We start from the raw sequence: 21,014 nt of genomic DNA on the forward strand, positions 1-21,014 counted from the left end.
CAAAATTCCATTTCAGATTGTCCAGTCCACAAACCAACAGACAGCTTGTAATGAGACACAAAAGAATGGGTAAACTTGGTTGAACAAAGTAAAAGGACAAGTAAAAGATTTTGGAGATGATTGCGCATCTGTTTGAACATTTCTCATAATATTTAGATCTTTGCCCAACTTATTCATTGTAGCGTTTTCTTTTTATTTTTGATAAAAGGTTTCTTTGTGATCATTGTTCACTCATCGACTTACAAATTTGGGACTGGAACGAGAAAATGAATTAACCTTGAAGCAATTATTAGTCAAGAAAAAAATCATGGTCTCCCATGAAAGAACCAATTTTATGTATAAAAGCAATGACGTCAAAGCTGTGTAAAAACAGCTAATGGCAAATCATTTTTAATTTATATGGCTAACTACCATGGCATCTTGAAAGCTTCTTCTGTGTGCTGTTGATGTCTTTATATGCATAACTAATTAAGGGAGCTTTCGTTTTATAAGACCATTGGTTTATTTTTTCAATTTAATCTAGGCCACTGATAAACCATCTTTTCATCATAGTCAAAAGCTATCACTTTCCTTGAGTGGAGTAAGTGTGGCTGCATTTCTAACACATATTGATTACTTTAAAATCCTAGTAGATGTTTCATCATACTTGAAATGTTGGAACTTAATCATTATAAGGTAAGTTTTAAAGAAAAGTGCTTTAAATGGTCAGTGTATTTTGTTTTGAATTGGCTGTTCCAGCAGCACTTGAAAGCGACATTACTCACTTTTTATTACTCTCAGTTTTGATATTCTTGACTTATTTATCTTCTAATTATATATAGTTAATGGTATCTGTTGCAGAGCCTTTGCAATTTCCAAAACAACTAATGAAGGTAACAAATTTTATATGTGTACAACTCATGAAAGAACTGCTCATCAATGCTGAACAGTTACTTGCAGCTGAACTATCAGCAAATAGGCATTTTATTGAATTAGAATGTCAATTAATTTTGTAACTTAATATATGGCAATTGGCTTCATGATTGTGAAAACTGTATGGCTTTGCAGTTAAAGGCTCTTTGTTATCCCATTGAAGGAACATCTTTGAAATCAGTAAAATCGTAAAACTATATGCAGCTTTGCAGCCTTTCTTGTAGCTCAACTAGAGTAAATTCACAAACTGTGATGCTCTTCTAAAATTTTGCAATAAAGGGACTACTTTGAAGTTTCTTCCTAATAATGTTTCCTGAAGGGACATAATCTTGAATTTTTGTTGCCATTTTGTTTCATTCCTCAGTGTCTCACTTGTTGGCCAGGAAGATCTTCACAGTTATGCGTAGGTTTTTGTTATACTGTGCACAATTCAAAGTTTGTGCGAAGATTTGTAGCTCGGGTGCACGTTGTTGTGGTTCTGTTTGCCGAGCTGGGAGTTTGTGTTGCAGACATTTTGTCCCCTGTCTAGATGACATTCTCAGTGCTTGGGAGCCTCCTGTGAAGTGCTTCTGTGATGTATCCTCCGGCATTTATAGTGGTTTGAATCTGTCGCTTCCTGTTGTCAGTTCCAGCTGTCTGCTGCAGCGGCTGGTATATTGGATCCAGGTCGATGTGCTTGTTGATTGAATCAGTGGATGAGTGCCATGCCTCTAGGAATTTCCTAGTTGTTCTCTGTTTGGCTTGTCCTATAGTAGTAGTGTTGTCCCAGTCGAACTCATGTTGCTTGTCATCTGCGTGTGTGGCTACTAAGGATAGCTATCCTTAGTAGCACTGAGGATGTCACCTAGACAGGGGACGAAACGTCTGCAACACAAATTCCCAGCTCGGTGAACAGAACCACAACAACTGTGCACAATGTTACGCTTTAATAATAGCAACAAATAAAAGCATAAGACTGATTTCTAAAAAAAAATTCTCTTCTACATGCAGGTGCAAACCCACCTTGAAAACCCAACCAAATACCACATTCAGCAAGCCCAAAGGCAGCAGGTAAAGCAGTATTTGTCAACCACTCTGGGCAACAAGCTGACAAACCAAGCCTTAAGCATGCCTTGCTCTAACCAACCAAGTGATCATGCCATGCCTCCAGGTACTGGAAGCAGTGCACCTAACAGCCCAATGGCAATGCTAAACATCAGCTCAAACTGTGAAAAAGAGGTAATCTTAAAATCTTTTTACAGTAAATATTGAGTGAGTTGTTAAAAAATAAATCATTAAGCAGCGTATGATTGACTCAAAGGTGACATTTAGTGTTTGTTTATCAATTCATCTTTTAAAATCAGCCCTGCATAGTTCAGGTAAAATTATCTTGAAAATGTTGTACTTTTTGTTACAGTTTGATATTGTGACATTTATGTTAATTAATAATATTTTGCCTCCTTGAATACAAGAACGAAAACGTTATGAAATGTTAAAATCAAATTTGTACATTTGTGGGGGCCCAAAGTTGAGAAAGCCTCTTATGGAGGTGCATGTATCAAAAATAACAGCATTGTAGATTAGTGATTCTCATTCGAACAAAGTTTAATCATCATAAAACAGATTACCTTTTATCATAGAATTCCTATAGTGTGCAAGTTGGCCATTTGGCCCATCGAGTTGACACCGACCCTCTGAAGAGCATCCCACCCAGACCCATTCCCCCTACCCTATCCCATGCACTTCCCCTGGCCAACCCACATAGCCTGCACATCCCTGGATCCGATGGGGTAATTTAGCATGGTCAATCCACCAAACTTGCGCATCTTTGGACAACAGGAGGAAACTGGAGCACCGAGAGGAAACCCTCACAGACATGGCAGAACGTGCAAACTCTGTACAGACAATCATCCAAAGGTGGAATCGAATCCAGTTCCCTGGCACTGTGAGGCAGCAGTGCTGACCACATATAGTTTAACCAAACATAATTTATGTTTTATGTTAAATATAGACATGAAGATGCAAAAAATAAATTGTTAAAGCTACCTCTGGATTTTAGTCACTGTAAAACATTGTGTTTCTAAAATATTTATATTTTCGGCACTGCTGCTCACACAGTAAATCTCACCAGGTTGAACATGTATGTTTGCCATGACAATTATGTCTGGTAAAATACCAGCAGTGGCAAAATTGGTTGTTTGAGGGTGTGGCATACTGTCGATTTGCACTTTTTAAAAAGTCTGTCCTCAAGAAATGTAACAATAGAATATAATGGCTCATTCTTGTCCGTGATTTAAGATAACTGACCAACCCATTCCAAGTTGCTGTAGCATCTCGACAGCCCAAACTGACCATGTGGTACAGGTTTTTAAAATTACTCACTGTTACAAATCCATTATAATCACTCTGCAGAACATTTCCCAGTGGAGTTCAGTAGTCCTATAATGAAAGTGGTAATTTTAAGTCTAACCTTTTAAATCTAGATATGATCTGTATCAATATATTGTCTATTTATATCAGGAAATAATCCAACCATTCATAGAACAGCTCATGATTAGACGATTATTATTGTTAAGTGATAATTTGTAGAAAGTGATAGACTATTAAACATTCAATATCTACTTTGTTAATTTAAATATTCACAATATTGTAAAAGAAGAACGTTGTTTACCAATATCACCTCTGGTTGATTTGAAAATTATTATTGAGTGTTCTACTTAATTACATTAAATGCTTTTGTATCTTATTTTTAATGTATTGATTACAGAATGCTTATCAGCATATACATGCGCTATTTAATGCTATCATCTGTGAAATATTTTGTCCTTAAATAAAGAATTAAACTTATGGAAAATGCAATATGAAGAGATACAAACACAAATATAATGATTTACTAGCAATAGAATTGGAGCCAATGTTAACTTTGCCAAAATTTATAAATACAGTTTAAAAGAAATTAACATATAAGGACTGTTCCGTGAAACAAATGTAAGCCCAACAAAGATGACAAACAGAACAAACAAAGTGCTGAGGAGGATCTACTGTTTATAGATCAGCACTGTATACTTTTCTACACAAAATAGTTTTAGTGTTTGAAGACATCCTCCTGCATTGTTTGCAATAGCTCAGTGGCCTGTTTATTTTAAATTTGTTAATGCTTTACAATACAGCAACAGTAAAGCTTATTTACATGTGTTTCTAGGTAAGGAGTGTCTATTTTGGACATAATTGATGATCCAAGTGCAAATTGCATCCAAATTGAATTGGTTTTCTGGAGTTAACCCTTCTCCTCCTTCCCAATATTTGCCATAAACCAACAGAATTAGACAAATTCTAACACCATAAGTATACATTTTTGCTTTCGAAAATATGTTTTTTGATATACAAAAATATATAAAACATAAATATTTCAGTGTTAAGTTGGTGCAGTTTGATTACTAAAGCCAAACATGGGCTAATCTCAAAGATAAGCATTTTCATCACAGTCTACTTCATTATCTGTAAATATTGGAAATAATTTGAACACAATCCTTGGACCCACCAAAGAGAGGCAATTAACAGAAATTCATAATAGTATTTCATCTAATTTTGGAATTGGCTGTTTTGGGAGGGACCAGGGTATTGCACAATAGCTGTCAGAAATTCGATTGGCACTGCCTGTGTTATGTGCCTGAAATTCTTTAATCTTTTGCACTGGTTTCACGTGAACTACACGGGAGAGAACAGCACAACCTAGTGGAAACCCCACATTACATTTCCCTTTACTCATAATATTGTGATTTTGCAATATACTGAGAAGTTTTACACTTCAGCTCTTTACATTTTTAAGTTACATATCAAAAGGTTGGGTATGGTATTCAGTTTCCTCAATGGGTTGTGTAATTTTAAAAAAAGGCATTTATTTAATTTTCTGTGCGAGGCTTTTAAAGGTTGTCTCGATGTTAATTGTATTGTGCTTTAGTTCTTGCGAGGCTTGTTAGGTATTGCTAAATGTTAATTATCTGAATTTATATTATAATTTAAATATATATAATTAATTACAACCCCAAGTTTTGGGGAGTTTTCACAGAATATCTAATACTTTTTATTTTATTTTGCAGGTCTGGTTACCGGAAATGAAAATGGTAATAAAAGTAACTTACAAATGTTAATGTTTACGTCAAACCTACCGAATGTGTTGCCTTATACTAGTTGTTAAAACCTGTAATTATTTTGAGTTTGCCATTTCATATCAGAATGTATGTACTAAAAATAAATAATTATATATGAGGCAAAAACAGAAGAAAAATTATCAATTCCGGCAGTGGGGCGATGTTTTAGGTTGATGACCTCTCATTACAGTGGGGTATGTTATCATTTTGGACTGGTTTTGGTTTGACAATGCGTAATAATGAATGGCACATTTTTTGTTCGCCTCATACTGGTACCATGCCTTCACGCCTTCCTCATGCCTTACCATCTTTATTTTTCTCATTTTAAGATCCTTCTGAAAATGCAACACTTTCATGAAAGTTTAGCCTGTCCTCTAAAACACTCTTTTTGTTAATGACCAGTTTTTCTTACCCGCCAATTTAGTGGACTGCAACTTGCAGAGAATCACGTGGGTACCATACTTTTTATGAATCAATTGACACCTTTTCAGCTATTTTCATACAGAGCCCCTTTACATTTAGGATCATAGTTCAGGTTCAAAAATTACCTACTACTACCAAAATGTGCCTTTCACCTTTCAGATGTGTGCTTTTATCTAAATCAGATTGAGAATTAAATTCTTTGCCATTTATAGTCAGTAGATTGAAAATGGACTGAATTCTATCAAGGTCAGTCTAACTTGATGCAGAATACTGGGGTAAGAATGTAAGTCTACATCATAAAGTTTGGAACTCATTTAATTAACAGATTATCATTAGGAGAGAACTAACATTTTAATGGAATGGCAAACAATGATTTGGCAAGCCCGATGACTAATGACTAATGTTAAAATTAGGTTTATAATTTTCTGTTCGTAAAAAGAACACTGATGTAACAGATGGCTGTGATGGTGATAATTTTAACGAGTCCTAAGATGAGAGAAGCAAGCTTAGTGTGATCTCACATTTTTCTCTCAAAGCTATAAATGAATCTGCTTGAAAAATGATATTACTATGAATAGTTCAAAGGATTTTAAAATTAAAAATCACTATATCCTGGCAGATCTGAGGCCTTTGTTTCTTATATGCTCTTTTCCTGCTGCTTGGTACAGATGGATGATGTCATTGATGACATTATTAGCCTGGAGTCAAGTTATAATGATGACATCCTTGGACTGATGGACCCAGGAATTCCAATGGCTAATACGGTAATTTTGTATCTCCTATCAATTTGGATTAGAGTCATAGCTGTAGAATCATACAGCATGAAATCAGGCGCTTCGTTCAACTAATCTACACCAGCCATGTTCCCAAACTAGTCCCACTTGCCTGCTCATATCCCTCCAAACTTCACCTACTTGTGTACTTATCCAAATGTCTTTTAAATGTTGTAACTGTATCTGCATCCACCACATCCTCTGGCAGTTCATTCCACACATGAAGCTCTTTAATGTTCTCCTTTTCTCCTTTCCATTAGCTTTCTGATATGCTGCTACATTTTCGCTCTGGTGCCTGGAATCGAGGTCACTTTAGACAAAGAAAACTAGCATTATCAGAATTTTTGTTTTTAAACCAGTTCATGTGTAGAATGCATTTAACTAAGTTTGGGGCCATTGTTCTGTTCTGGGCTTACTCTAAATTTCTGATGTATATGTAATGCATGTAATATTGTGCTGGAAGCTGCGTATCACATGAAAAATTACCTGCCATATCCTGCCAACCAGGAAACAATACTGCCACTTGTAACACTTGTTACTTAGGGTACTAACTTTTCCTCATGAATACTTCTGAGGAGAAAACCTCAATTAAATGCCTTTTTTGAACAAAGTACTACATCAATAATAGGCATACTCCTTGAGTACAATTTTTCTTTTACTGTGAAATATTAAGTTCAAAAAATGTTTAATCATTCAAACATAGAATAACAAAATAATTTAGTATCTATGATTGTGTTGTATTTGTTTGTATTTCATGACATTTAAAGTACAACAACACTAGTCTGAGACACACAAATATTGAAGTGTAATTGTCAGATAATGAGTGAAGAAATATACTGTGTCATAACCACATTGCATGGAGCTTATCCATTTGGTTGTTTCCAAAAGCAGGAAATGTTAACAGCTTTAAAATGATTATAACTTTGAAGTCATGTCAGCAAGTAAATGATCTATTTGTTTATCTTTAATACTATTTACGGGATATTATGGTCTGCAAAAATGGCCACTTGCCGACACCCATAGAATTGCATGACAGAACTTCACAGCAATTCCTTGTATCTGAAACACTCTTTGGCGCTTTGAAGACTCATGATGTGGCACTGTACAAATACACAGGCTTTTTTTGCATGCTGTGAAAGGCTTGTCAATATATTTATCAAACTGCTCAGATTTGTGATTAACAAGGCTGCATAAATTATGATCATATTTGGAAAATCCAATTTAACTGGACATTAATGTGGTAGTAATCAAAGCCACCTTTGAAAATACCTCTGTACATTCTAGTGGCCCGACTGACTGTTTTTAAATAAAAGCCTTTATAGTTGCAAAAAAGAATTGCGGTTGATGAAAACACTGTTGAAACTTACATTTATCTGTGTTTCTGACATAATGAATTTAAGTATCTCATAAATCTAGCAGGCCAGTCATCTCAAGCAGTATCCCGAGTTTTGATGCATCTGTTTGCATCCACATAGATCTATATCTATTTTGTTTGAAATATTTCTAATATTTTGATTACCTGTCACAGAAACCTTTTGGCTTTTTTTGTGAAGATCTCACAATCTCAGTACAACGTTACTATAAAGCAAGCCATTTAGTTTATTGCATCTGTGCCAGCTTTTTAATAGTACTATTCAATAAATTCCACTCCTGTGTTCTTTCTTGTATTTTTCCCCCTTTATAGATTTAACCCATTCACTTTTGAACGTTAATATTGAATCTGCTATCGCCACCTTTTAAGTCAGCATTCCAGATAACAAAAACTCATTGCCTTTAAAAAAAAACTTTCCTCAAGTTGCCTCTCAACTTTGCCAGTTGTTTTACATGTGTATTCTATCATCTTCAGGGAACGGTTTCTTATAAATGAATACCAAAACCATTCTTAATTTTGCACACTTCAATGAAGTCTTTTTATTGACCATCTGTGCTTTAAATATAATAACTCCTGCTTCCTTAATTTCTTCATCCTTTCCAACTTCCCCACAAATCTCTGCTGCAGCTTGATGCTTACTACATTAACAAGTGTTGTGCAAATTTTGAAATTATGCACTGTATACTCAAATCTAGGTCATTAATAAATACTGCAAATACTCAACTGGTCAGGCAGCATTTGTGGAGAAACATATTTAATACCAAGTGAAAAGGGGGAAGGAAGGGAAAGGAACAAAAGGATGTAAAACAGGAGAAATGAAATGGCAAAATGTGTTGATGGCCAAAGGAAATGGTAATAAACTAAGTAAAGAAACACCACATATGTCTAGTAAATGTGTGAATGGCAGAATGGTGAAGAACTAAAGAGAAAAACAAGAAAGTAAAACGAACATAAGCAAAAAAAAAGAAACAAAATGAGGACTGAGGTAATGGTCTGAAATTTAATTCAGTGTTGGGAATGCAAGGCTGTTAAATAGATATTCAAAAGTTATGGTTCTCTTTCTCAAGCTTGTATTCAGCTTCGATGCATCACTGCAGCCCAAGGACAGAGAGATCAGTGAGAGTGCAGGAAGAGTGAGGTACTCTCACCCTTTATAAATGTGACATTCTCATTGAGGTGCCAGCATCCAAGCTGGTTGGGAGTACAGGATACAGCCTTGCTGGCGTCTTCTCAACATCGGAACTCTTCTCCTCCTGAGGTTGAGGAGATGCTGCAAGATAGAAGACAGAGAAGATATCACAGCCAGTGTTTTGGAGGCAGTGAATGAGATAGATAGCAGGGTCATGCAAGAGATGCAGTGGAGAGACGTGGAAGTCTGTGCACCCCACAGGGGCAGTCTGGTTTTCCACTTTTAAGGCCAAGATGCAATCCTTGGAAGGTGAGGAGTCCAATGCCAGGTGTCACCTTACCCACATGGATCCTATTGTAGCTGTCTTGTCCTGGAATGAGAGAAAGGGAGGGATTGAGTGAGTTTAAAGTAGGTGAGTAGCTGTTAGCGCTGGGTGAAATATGGTAAGTTGTGGAGGCACGCAGAGGCCAGTGGTGAGAGAGGCAAAGAGTTGCAGGCACTATTGAGAGTGGTAGAAGACATGCACCTCAGTGGGTGCAGTAACAAAGGCAATGAATGTGAGGTAGCAAAGAGGACTTGCCCTGATGAAATAGTAGGTCACTGACCTTCTTATGACATTGCTGGCTGTTCCTTCACACCATCATACTGACCCTGCTGAACACCTTGGACCATGTTGCCTGGGACTTGTGGCTTGGCCTCCTCTGCTGGTGATCTGGGAAGAGGACTCCTACCGAGTAAACCACTCACTTGACCAGGAACTCCAGCGCTCTGACAGAGAAGCACAATGCTATCCTTCCCTTCTCAGTCAACTTTCGAATCTATCCTTGACTGAGCAGGGCAACTTCGGAATGCCGTTGCTCCTCGGGTGCACAGTGGGCTATTAACTGTGGTGCTGGTGCCAAGGATGCTGGCATTTTAGCAAAAATCTGGTGAGTGGCAAGTTCTCAAAATTATGCACGATAAGATGGGGCGAGAGGCAGATGTGAGGGTTGTCACAGAGACAGGCAGATAGTCAATGAGGTGCATTTGGCAAGATACAACAAGAAATGATGCTGGTCTGATGCAGCGAGGTTCCCTTAAAAAAAATGAGTGTTAGGGTTGGATCCGGGGGTGGGAGAGGGGTGTTGCAAATTCAGAGTAAAACACACTGAAGTGAGTTAGGAAAGCCAAAAAAAGACTGCTAATGACACAATAGCAATTCCTAAAGAAAAGATCTGGAGCCAATAAAAGGCCTGGGAGGTGGCTAGTTTGTGGTTGTGAGCATGGAAGTGAGATGGCTTGAACTGTTGTCTTTTGAAACTGAAGACTCCCAGCCAAAGAAATGGATGTGGAGTTGAAGGCAGTGAAAGAAGAACTCGGTAGTTTGTAAAGCTCAAGATTTAGATATTTTAAAAAAAGGGAATTTGCAATGGTTTTAATATTGACCTCGGGGGGAGCCTGAAGTTTTCTTCACCAATCTGCGAAGAACTTTTCTCCACTGCTTTCTGCCTTTTCTCCATTAGCCAATTATCCTTGCCCCATTGTCCTTGTAATCCCATGGGCATTAATTTTGCTGAATATCTATTACAAGACCATTTGCCAAACGTTTGTAGGTCCATATACTCACTGATTGCATTACTCTCATCAAGCTTTTCCATTATGTAATCAAAGTATTTAATCAGGTTAAATATCTGCAATTTGCCTTCTTTAAAAGTTGACCAACTTTCCTTATTAGCTGATACTTTTCCATATGCCAATTAATTTTGCCCCTCGTAATAATGAGTGATTATTATACATGTACAAAACTCATGTCATTCTTTTATGTTTCAGTTACCTGTGCCTGGCAACATGTTAGATGTCTACAATAATCCAGGAATGGCAGCTCCTGCCATTACCATCAGCAATTCCTGTCCTGCAAACCTACCGAATATTAAAAGGGAACTAACAGGTACAGTGGAGCCCAGTTAGCCAGAAAAAAAGTTGATTTTCTTTTGAAGTGCATGTAACTAATTGGTATCATTTTACAGAATAAGTACAGTGGACGAGTAGGGAGTGTAATTTCAAATGTTGCTTTGTCTTGGTAAAAATAGAAGAAAATGTTGTACAAGTTTCTATGCTGTATCCAGCGAATACTACTAATAAACCAATAGCATGGTTGAGCTAAGATAATGCCGCAGTTTCAATGATTCTCCAATATTTCCACGTGAATTCTCAAGCCTTCCTACAATTCTGGTTCACGTGGTGGCTCAGTGGTTAGCAGTGCTGCCTCACAGCACCAGGGACCCGGGTTCAGTTCCAGCATTCAGCACTGTTTTTGTATGCATGGGTTTCCACTGAGAGTTCCAGTTTCTTTCCACAATCCAAAGTGGAGCAGGTTAGGTGAATTAGCTGAGGTAAATGAGGGGTTACAGGGATTGGTTCGAGGTCTGGGTGTAATGCTCATCAGAGGCTCAGTGTGAATTCAGTGGGCCAAATGGTCTCTTTCCATACTGTAAGGATTCTATGATTTGATGACCAAATATAGATTGATTTTCTATATAGAAATATAGATTAAAATATTACTTGTGTAAGTATTTTGTTTCTAAACCATGTGGTATTGAAAGAAATGACTAAGAATATGAGGGAATTACAAATTTCTGCCCGATCCTTGGCTGAAAAGTATTACATTCAATTTTCACCAAATAGTTTGCACCAGCTCTCTGGGAATTATGGATATACACATTTAAAATTATGGATGTCATGCCATTTCTCTACCTATTAGATTATGCAGTAGTTGACATTAGATGAATGTCCTCACGAATGCTTTTATTACCTCTCATTCCAATGGTACCCCAGTCACTCTTCCATCTTCCATCCTCCATAGACTTAAATTATTTCAAACTCTACCCATATCCTCATTCGCTTCAAGCCCTGTACAACTATGTTCACTGATATACATTGGATCTCACTCTGACAATGCTTTGATTTGAAGAGGTGATCTTTATTTTCAAATGTCTTGTGCCTTTACAACCAGCCCTATAATCCTTTAAAGTCTCCGCAATATTCCAGCTATAACTTCTTATGTATCTCTAGTATTAATTGCTCTATTACTAATGACCATGTCTTCAGTTGTTTCAGCACTAAGTCCTGAAATTCCCTTCTTAAACCTCTCCATCTGTTTATCTTGATTTCCTGCTTTATGATGTTTTAAAATCTCCCTGTCTGATTAAACATCAGTCATCTATCCTAGTACCTGTGTATGTGCACTTGTGTCCTTTTTTTTGTTTCATAATACTTCTGTGAAGAATGTTTAACTCTATTAAAGGTGCTATACAAGTTTTTGTTTTTGAATGTGCTTTTGAAGGAACCTTAGTATCAGTGAATTGACATATGGTTGGTATATTATCTCTTTTTGTAAAAGAATAAGTGCTGTCATTCTGTGCACTGAGCAAAGTGAATTTCGTTAATACTTGTTTGTCACTGATTTAAAATCGAAAATACAACACTACTCATTAAATATTATGAACAATATTAATAATACCTAAAGCTAAATTCTAATTCTGTTTTTTCAAGCATTTAGCTTGTTGACATAGAATTAAAGAAGTTCTGATAGCAGCTTCCTAAATTCATGTGTTCTTTCAAGAACCTGTGCAGCAGTTTTGAGTCACTCCTCTTGAAATTTAATTAAAGACCACTTTTAGCCAGACAGACACTTCCTCTGTCATCACACCATCCTACACCCAGGTGAAGTGCAAGAGAGAAGTGCAGTACGCACAATGCTGTAGTGAACCAACAGGATGAGTGACACTTCTGAATGTTTCACTGAATATACTTCTGGTATAAATCTATCCAATATATAATAGCCAATTAATGCTCAAGTAGCCATTTTGTAATGGGATATCTATAATTCTACAATAAAGCACTTACTTCACAGGATCTTCAGATTGGCCCCAGAGAAAACACGTTTTGTATTAAATTGCCACTGAAACCAATTGAAGAGTAACTTAGTCAGTGGAATGACCAATTCTGAATTTATATATTTACTGACAAAGAAGTGTCATTATGCAGTTTATTTTGTCAGAGAATAGCGTTCTGAAGCTTTCAAGTAATGAACTAATTTGCAATTTCTATGTAGTTTGCAATCTCTGCATTAATAACACGTACCTATCAGGTTATCATCTTCACTGAATTAATTTCTGACTATTTGCTATTGCCATTATCTTCCAAAACAAGTTTTGCTTTTTCCAAAAACAGTCATTCTGCTTTAATGTTTGTTCTGTTCGTTCTGAACTTTTTTCAACTGAGAAAATCCTCCATGTATATAAAAAGTTTTATTTTTCTCACACATGTCCATTATAGAGTCATAGAGATGTACAGCATGGAAACAGCATGGTCACCCCTCAACCTCTGACACTCCAGGGAAAACAGCCCCGGCCTGTTTAGCCTCTCCCTATAGCTCAAATCCTCCAACCCTGGCAATATCCTTGTAAATCTTTTCTGAACCCTTACAAGTTTCACAACATCTTTTCGATAGGGAGGAGAGCAGAATTGCACGCAATATTTCAAAAGTGGCCTAACCAATGTTGTGTACAGCTGCAACATGACCGCTCAACTCCTGTACTCAGTACTCTGACCAATAAAGGAAAGCATACCAAACACCTTCTTCACTATCCTATCTGCCTGCAACTCCACTTTCAAGAAGCTACGAACCTGCACCCCAAGGTCTCTTTGTTCAGCAACATTCCCTAGGACCTTACCATTAAGTGTATAAGTCCTGCTAAGATTTGCTTTCCCAAAATGCAGCACCTCGCATTTATCTGAATTAAACTCCATCTGCCACTTCTCAGCCCATTGGCCCATCTGTTCAAGATCCTGTTGTAATCTGAGGTAACCTTCTTCACTGTCCACTACCCCTCCAATTTTGGTGTCATCAAAGTTACTAATTGTACCTCTTAGGCTCACACCCAAATCACTTATGTCATTGAAAAAAAGTAGAGGACCCAGCACCGATCCTTGTGGCACTCCACTGGTCAGTCTGAAAAACAACCCTCCAGCACCTTCCTCTGTCTTCTACCTTTGAGCTAGCTCTGTATCCAAATGGCTAGTTCTCCCTGTATTCTGTGAGATCTAACCTTGCTACCCAGAACAACATAGATGGTTTGTTTTTAAACCTATCAAATAAAAACCCTGAATACAAATGTTAAAATTGAAGTCAGACCCTATGATGTCATCAGTGCATGATCTGTGAAGGATGGGTTCTGAGTAGGTGTACCTGTCAGCTGCTCAGCAAGCCTAAAGGGTTATTTGGCGTTGGTCACAATGGTTATTTTGCCAGCCACCTGCCATCGTACACTAGTGTTAAATTCTGCCCTTAATTGTGTGTGGTGAAGTTGTATGTTGACGGCATCAGAATATGTGCTAGGAACAGATGTTTCCAAAATGACAAGAACATGATGGATATTAAATATTGTTAATTAACAACTTATCTACATTTGCTATTTCACTTTCACTCAAATAAAATATGTGGGAAAAATATCTATTTTTATCGGTGGGGGAAATATCCAGTGGGATTCTTTGATTACAGTATGCAAGTCACAATCTGCAGCAACTCCATCAAGGTTGTGTTGTGCACTGACATTTCCTGTCAAATTTTTGCATATAAGTTTTTGGCATTGGTAGAAAAACAAAATACACCTTTGTGAACATCCCTAACACAGCAATCGGCAATAACATGCTAAGCCAAATAGTAAGGCTTCCTCATGGCATAATGGACAAGATTCTCACCTGAGTTAGATAGTTGTTTGTTCAAGTTCCACTCCAAGACTTTAATACCGCAATGTAGACTGGCACTGCAGTACAGTATTGCATGAATGCTGCAATATTGAATAGTACCATCTTTCAGACAAAAAGCCTAATCTAAATTCTCAGTTGAATAAGAAAAAAAACCCATGGAGCAGTTTCAAAGAAGGGAAGGAAGTTGTCCCCTTTGTTCTGGCCAGTATTTATCCCCAAAGCAACATCACAATAAGTAGATTACTGTTTATCTGTTTGCACATTTGCTGCTGCATTTCCTTCATTTCTGAACACTGAAACACCTAATTGCTTGTAAAGTGCTTCAGTGCCTCATTGTGCGCAAGTGCGATTTTGTTTTAATTGACAAATTCCATACTGAGTATCTCACAGAAATATTGATATAATTGCTCCATATGTGCAAATCTAATTAGCAGAGGACAAAATTCTCTAAAATTTACTTACAATCAATATTTATTTATTTTGATCCTCTTATAGACCAGACCAGACTCCCTCAAAATATTTTAAGAAGGTAACCTACACGCTAACTTTTTCTTACTTTTTATTTGCCTTTAAAAAAATTCTGTCCCTGATGTAATGCGACTGGTCAAACTACTCAACTTTAAGCAAAACACACTTTGTTTAAACACTATGATTAAAATGCAACCAAAGAGATGAATTTAGAATAACTTAATTCTATTGGAAAACTTAACAGAACAATAGATACAGTAACTATTACTAATTAACTGTTCCAGCATAGTAACATCCCACAAATACATGTGTGGGCAAAAAAGTAAAATTCAGACACAGGTTTTCACATGCAGTTCTGCGATCCATGAGGAAAAGAGCAAATTTAGAGAGAGTAGCAGCCAGGAGGCATTCAATGAAGCTTCCAACTGTGCTAAGTAGCTTCTGTGGTATTCAGGAATTGTGATCTGAGAGAGCTGGTCACACCCATTCAGGCTGCATTATAAAAAAAACCAATAGCATCCCCGGCTGTTTACTCAAGTGGTCTTTAGTTACTAGCTCTGCACCTCTCATTCAAACTCTCTTCAGAAAGAAACCAGGACATAATAACCTCTTAAAAGGCACAGCATCGTCACAACTCAAATGCAAAGAACAAATAATATTAAGTACATAGAAATTCAATGTTTATATTGAGCAAGTGGAAAGTTTGAAGTAAGTATCAAAGTTAAAAAAACATTTGTGTTGTTGGAACAAGGCACGTGGCTTTGCAAAAATTGATTCATTCAGCAATTTTAAAAGATACACAAGTCAGGTTCATCAACATAATTAAGCATTTATCTGAAATCTTTGCATATCGGTGAGTGGAAGAAATATTAGTCCATTCCTAGCCTCACTGTTGATATCAAGCAACATTTTTGTTAAATTTGTGACATCACTCTTCACAAGTAGATTAAAGTAAACTAAAATTTTGGCTTTTTCTAAAGATTCCGTGTTCTTAACTTGAACCCATTAAAATGTTTCTTCTTTATCATTGTGTCTGGAAATTTTGTGCATTTTTGAGCACAATTTAATGAACTCAAACTTTTGTACAAGAGTGTTAGCCTAGAGGTTATTGGCAACTTCACATCAGGAAGCAAATATTTGAGGATTTGTCACAGGTTAGCATAACATATGGTTACAATTAGTTGGATCATTTCATGAGTTTTTTTTGCATTTCTTATTCAATGACCAGGAGATAATTAAAGATATCTGTAGATTGAGACTGCACTGCATGAAGGCAAATTATTCTTCTTTATATAAGTAGGGATGTCTACAGTATTATCCATAGTTTCCCTGGCTTCTTTGATCATGTAATGAAAATTGGTCAATCCCAATTGGCATCTCATTGAAAAAATTAGATTCTCTTAAAATGTAATAAATTATGTACTTGTCAATTTAAAGCCATCTATATAATACAGGTTATGTTATTTCTATGTCAATTTAATGCCTATCAGAACATTTACAGAAACAAAAACAGAGATTGCTGGAAAAGCTCAGCAGGTCAGGCAGTCTCTGCGCAGAGAAATCAAAGTTACTGTTTTGGGTCCGATTCTGAGAAAGGTTCACCAGACCTGAAACGGTAACTTTGATTTCTCTGCACAGATGCTGCTGGACCTGCTGAGCTTTTCCAGCAACCTCTGTTTTTGTTTCTGACTTACAGCATCCATTGTTCTTTCAGTTTTTATTTAGAACATTTACAGACTTGGGGTGAGAAATTGTACTCAACAGTCACAACTTTTCAGGTATTGCAAATACTCTGAGAGCTCAAAAATCGTATTTGCGAATTTGCACAGTTATAAGATGAGTTGTATTTGAGACCATATTGGTTCTTGTCTTAATGTATATGCAGTGTACATCCAGTAGAGGCATGCAGGGCAAGGCAGTTGTGACTTTGATGCCCACAGTGCCATTTTGGAGCGCAGAGTCCCAAAACCAGCATCCTTTTAAAATTATTTCCAGCTGACTTCGAGTTGAGCAGCATGGAGCACATCCCACCAGCAGTGCTTATAGGGATTTGTAAATGTTTGCAGATTGGGTGCTGGTTGATTTATTTTGGCCTTTGCTGGGATTTTACATGAGTTTGCTGCTTTCATTAGTTGTTTCCACTGGTGTGGAGGTGATAAGGGACTTTTGGCTGACTTGAAGGTTTCTGCACAGACCACTTAGACTCTCTTTGAAAGGGAATCATCATTTGGAAAATAAAAATAGAAGAACAAGATGCTGGAATATTGAGGAGGATAACGATGACAAAGACTTTCCGCAGGGTGTTCACTGTGTATATTCAGGCGGCAATTCTCCTTGTTCTTCTCTGAGGGTATATTGTGATGCTTGTGCTTCAGAAATGATCCCCTCACTGCAGTTTGCAACATATTGTAACAAATATTGCAACCATAGGAGAGCATAGAGACTGCATTATTAATGGTTGTGGAGTTGGACCAGGTCTTGAAGTCTTATGGATTTTCCAGATGATGTTTTAATATTTCATGTTTGTTGTTCATTGCTGGAGAAGGAGGTCACTTACAAAACGCCCTAACTTTTGCCATTGTTATGACCAGTGAGGTGGAGTAACTGGTTTCCTTTTCTCCCACTCCTCATTTGACCTCAACAGGTTATTGAACTTTTAACAATTTACTAGGTTGGCAATTTAGGATGTGCACATCTTGCAAATAAATAAACCTGACAGGTATATTTGAGTTGAACTCAAGTTAAACTTGAGTGTAAGGAGTTAGTTTTATTGCTAAGACCCATTCAGGCTAAAATATTAAAATTACGAAAAATATATAGGAAAATAATGCAGGAAGATATAATCTCATACCCAAGCTTGCTAAACAATACAGAGCATTCCATATTTAAATTTGGCCAAATAAAATGTACAGTAAAGTCCATAATAGTTCACTGACCTGAACTTTTTGGTTTGCAGTGAAGCAGTTACTTTACAGTAGTGATTGATGGATCCTCGTTTCATAGAATGACTGTTGCTGGATTGAAACTTTCCTTTACAATTCTCTGCCTGCAACCAGGAGCACTTTCAGGCTGGTTTTCAAACCACAGACAAGATTGACAGTTTTCTTCCAAGAAGTACTCCCTTGGCAGCAGCTGTCTTGGCTGCTCAAATCCTGAAAAGGGTTAGATCTGAAACATCAACTTCTGCACCTCCTGATGCTGCTTGGCTAGCTTTTTCTTCCAGCCCCCCCTGCTTCTCCACTTTGGATTCCAGCAATTTTTGTTGTCATAATCCAAATTCAAAAACTCACATAAATGGATGTATCTTATGACTTCTCTCCATGTCAGTTCCATATTCTGAAGAACATAGCTCATGTCTACCTTACTTCCATTTAGCCATTGTTTCATAGCTGATGTGATTTGTTCTAAAGCTTCTAATCATTAACTTCTTGAATGATCAGTTCTCCATCTTGATACAAGAAGAGGGGGTCATTGTCTCTGCCAAGAACTCGGGCTCCATCCCAAGGAGATGTTATGTGACAACACATAACACAAGTTAGTTTTACCATTTTAGATAGCAGTTGATTTTCTTTATTTCAGTTAAAAACTGCCTTTTTGAGGAAGTTGAATGAACAGAAACAGCCGGTAAAGTTTCATTTTAATGTTTGACACCAGCACATCAAGATGAGAAGGTACAGCAAACACCAGCTTCACCAAGATCACAGATGTCCTTGCATTGCAGATTGCTATTTACTACAGACACTGCTATCTGCAAATCTATCTTGTACCCTTATTTTGCTGTCCAGTTGGTGTGACCATTGGCAATGAATCATCCAGGTCAATGTTTGATATCCTGGCAATAGTCAGAATGTTTTCAGACCTACGCACATGCAGCATGCATACAAGAAGCCATGCTGCAACGCGAAATATGACGGAGCAGACCACTGATGAATTGAAACCATGCTATGCTTTTTGGAGATGTTCTACAAAGCCTAACACTGCAGGTATCAGGATGTGTAACAGTTTGCTTCACAGTGTATAGCCTCCAATCATGAGGAGACAGCTTTACCCATCAGCAGTACAGCAAACACTTGACTCGAATGAAGAGTGGCATTAAACTCGCTAGCTGCTTTCTGCCTGTGCTGGCCATAGAAACCTCGTCTATTTGCAATACCAACAAGAACTCATCCCCTACACCTCAATGCTCCCACACTACTTTTCACCAGTCACTACTAACATTTCTATCATGAAATTGGACTCTTTCAGAACAATTTGACAGTTTTGTGGTCAGCATAACCAAGACTATCTTTTTATTCCAAATGTATATAATTAATTAAATTAAGTAATATAAATTCCCAGTTGCCCAGATTTTCCTCAGTACCCCAGGTTTTGAACTCATGTCTTTCATACCGCGCCTCTAAGTCATTCATCCAGTAATACAACCGCTATGCCCCACTGAAGTGCTCAGCTGAGTCCTCTTTAACATAACCTTGATGAAGTTATTCTTTGCAGTTAACTGGCATTGCTCACTCCTATTTCCTCCTGTTCTGTCTGTGGGCTTTTTGTGCCTGGTGTCTCACCATATGCAGATACACCACTAGTATTTTAATTCAGATTTGTGCAGAATCACTGTCTGAACTGATGTTGAGAATACAATCTAGTGATGGGGGTATGTCTTAATAATCTTCTTGTTCTACTTTCCCCTCTGCCAAACACTGTGGATATCTGAAAGGAAAATGGTGCCAGAATAAGGTTATGGTGTGAAAATTAAGGGAAATAAGAGCCATACACTTATACACTGACTACAGTTTTTAGCCACCACAGGGTGAGACGTTCAGGGAAAGTGGGATGTAACAGAGGCTGCTATCATCTGTGAAGGTTCCAATCCAATTTTTGGCTATGTCTTAGCAACGCGCATCAAGAAGATGGCTAACATTGTCTTCACCCTTGGGTTCAGGACAGGCAGGCCCTTCTGTCTCCTGCTGTCGCCAGTTGCAAACCAACAACATGAAAGCAGAAATATGACAGTATATGCTCTTAAGTGAGTTTAGTTGATGTGGTTGTCATGGTTGAATATTTGGCAGTGTGTGATGTGGTCTGAATCTTGTAGATGAATAAGTATGTGATTTTGAGTACAAGCATATGATTGTTAGCCATGAGTTATAATTAGAGTTATAATTATAATTAACTCATAATTATAATATGAGTTAAAACGTGATTGGCACGAGCATAGTGACATGAGTGGTATCCACTTTTGCAGTTGATATGGTTATGCCATTTGAAGGTGCATTCACTGACCTCATTGAGATTGTTCAACTACGTTTAGCACTGCATCCAAGTCTTTGAGGATGGACTCGAGGTATTGACCTTCCCGACAATCCGATCCTACAGTTTTCTGAAAATTTGGAGGGTTTCTTTCCACCACACCACCCCATCCACAGCCCGAAAACACAACACTTCATCTTTTCCATGTCCTTTCACAAGATCTCCAGTGCAGTCCTGGATAAACCTCAACACATGTACTTGCCCTTTTTTTTAACTAATACTCACTTTTTCCCAGGACAGATTTTTTTAGTCTATGACTTCCAGAACCTGCTGCAGCCTCTTACACACTCTGTTAAAATGGTGCAGTCCAGCTTTCAGATGTGCTCGCCACTCACATCATACAAATGTGTCAGCCAGGGGTAGGGCATGGGAGGGGTAGAAGGGGAGGGCAATAAGATATGAATACTCTAGTTACACTAGCTAGCTGCTGAGATCATTGGGCATGTAATACAAACCTTGTGCACTACCTTCAGTGCAGTTTTTGGATTTGGGTTAATTCAGCATCATGTCTCAGCAACTGTTTTATTGGACTGGTCAATTCAGTCTATTTTTTAAAATTTTACCTATCAAGATTATTTTCTTTATAAAAGAAGGGTTGGCCCAGGGATCACAAAAACAGCAAAGGTTAGAACAATTGTACAACTTAATATCGTGCTAAAACTTACCTTAAGATAGAAAATTTCAGAGTTGTGGAATTTGACATTACTATGCGACTTATTTGTCAAAACAAAATCATTTCAGTGATGAAAAGT

The 21,014-nt window shown here is 37.4% G+C and overlaps 1 protein-coding gene across 2 annotated transcripts in view; it reads left to right on the forward strand.

Annotated features, from left to right (window-relative positions):
- The window catches only part of LOC132822374 (microphthalmia-associated transcription factor-like), a 276,393-nt gene that overhangs the window by 240,349 nt on the left and 15,030 nt on the right, over positions 1–21,014 (forward strand). For both annotated transcript variants that reach the window (XM_060835695.1, XM_060835696.1), the window contains exons 3-6: positions 1,903–2,130; positions 4,992–5,015; positions 6,134–6,229; positions 10,549–10,666. In XM_060835695.1, coding sequence (XP_060691678.1) covers positions 1,903–2,130; positions 4,992–5,015; positions 6,134–6,229; positions 10,549–10,666 — 466 coding nt within the window. The remainder of the gene's footprint in view (positions 1–1,902; positions 2,131–4,991; positions 5,016–6,133; positions 6,230–10,548; positions 10,667–21,014) is intronic.

The sequence above is a fragment of the Hemiscyllium ocellatum genome, chromosome 14, assembly GCF_020745735.1.
Source record: "Hemiscyllium ocellatum isolate sHemOce1 chromosome 14, sHemOce1.pat.X.cur, whole genome shotgun sequence".
Taxonomy (NCBI): domain Eukaryota; kingdom Metazoa; phylum Chordata; class Chondrichthyes; order Orectolobiformes; family Hemiscylliidae; genus Hemiscyllium; species Hemiscyllium ocellatum.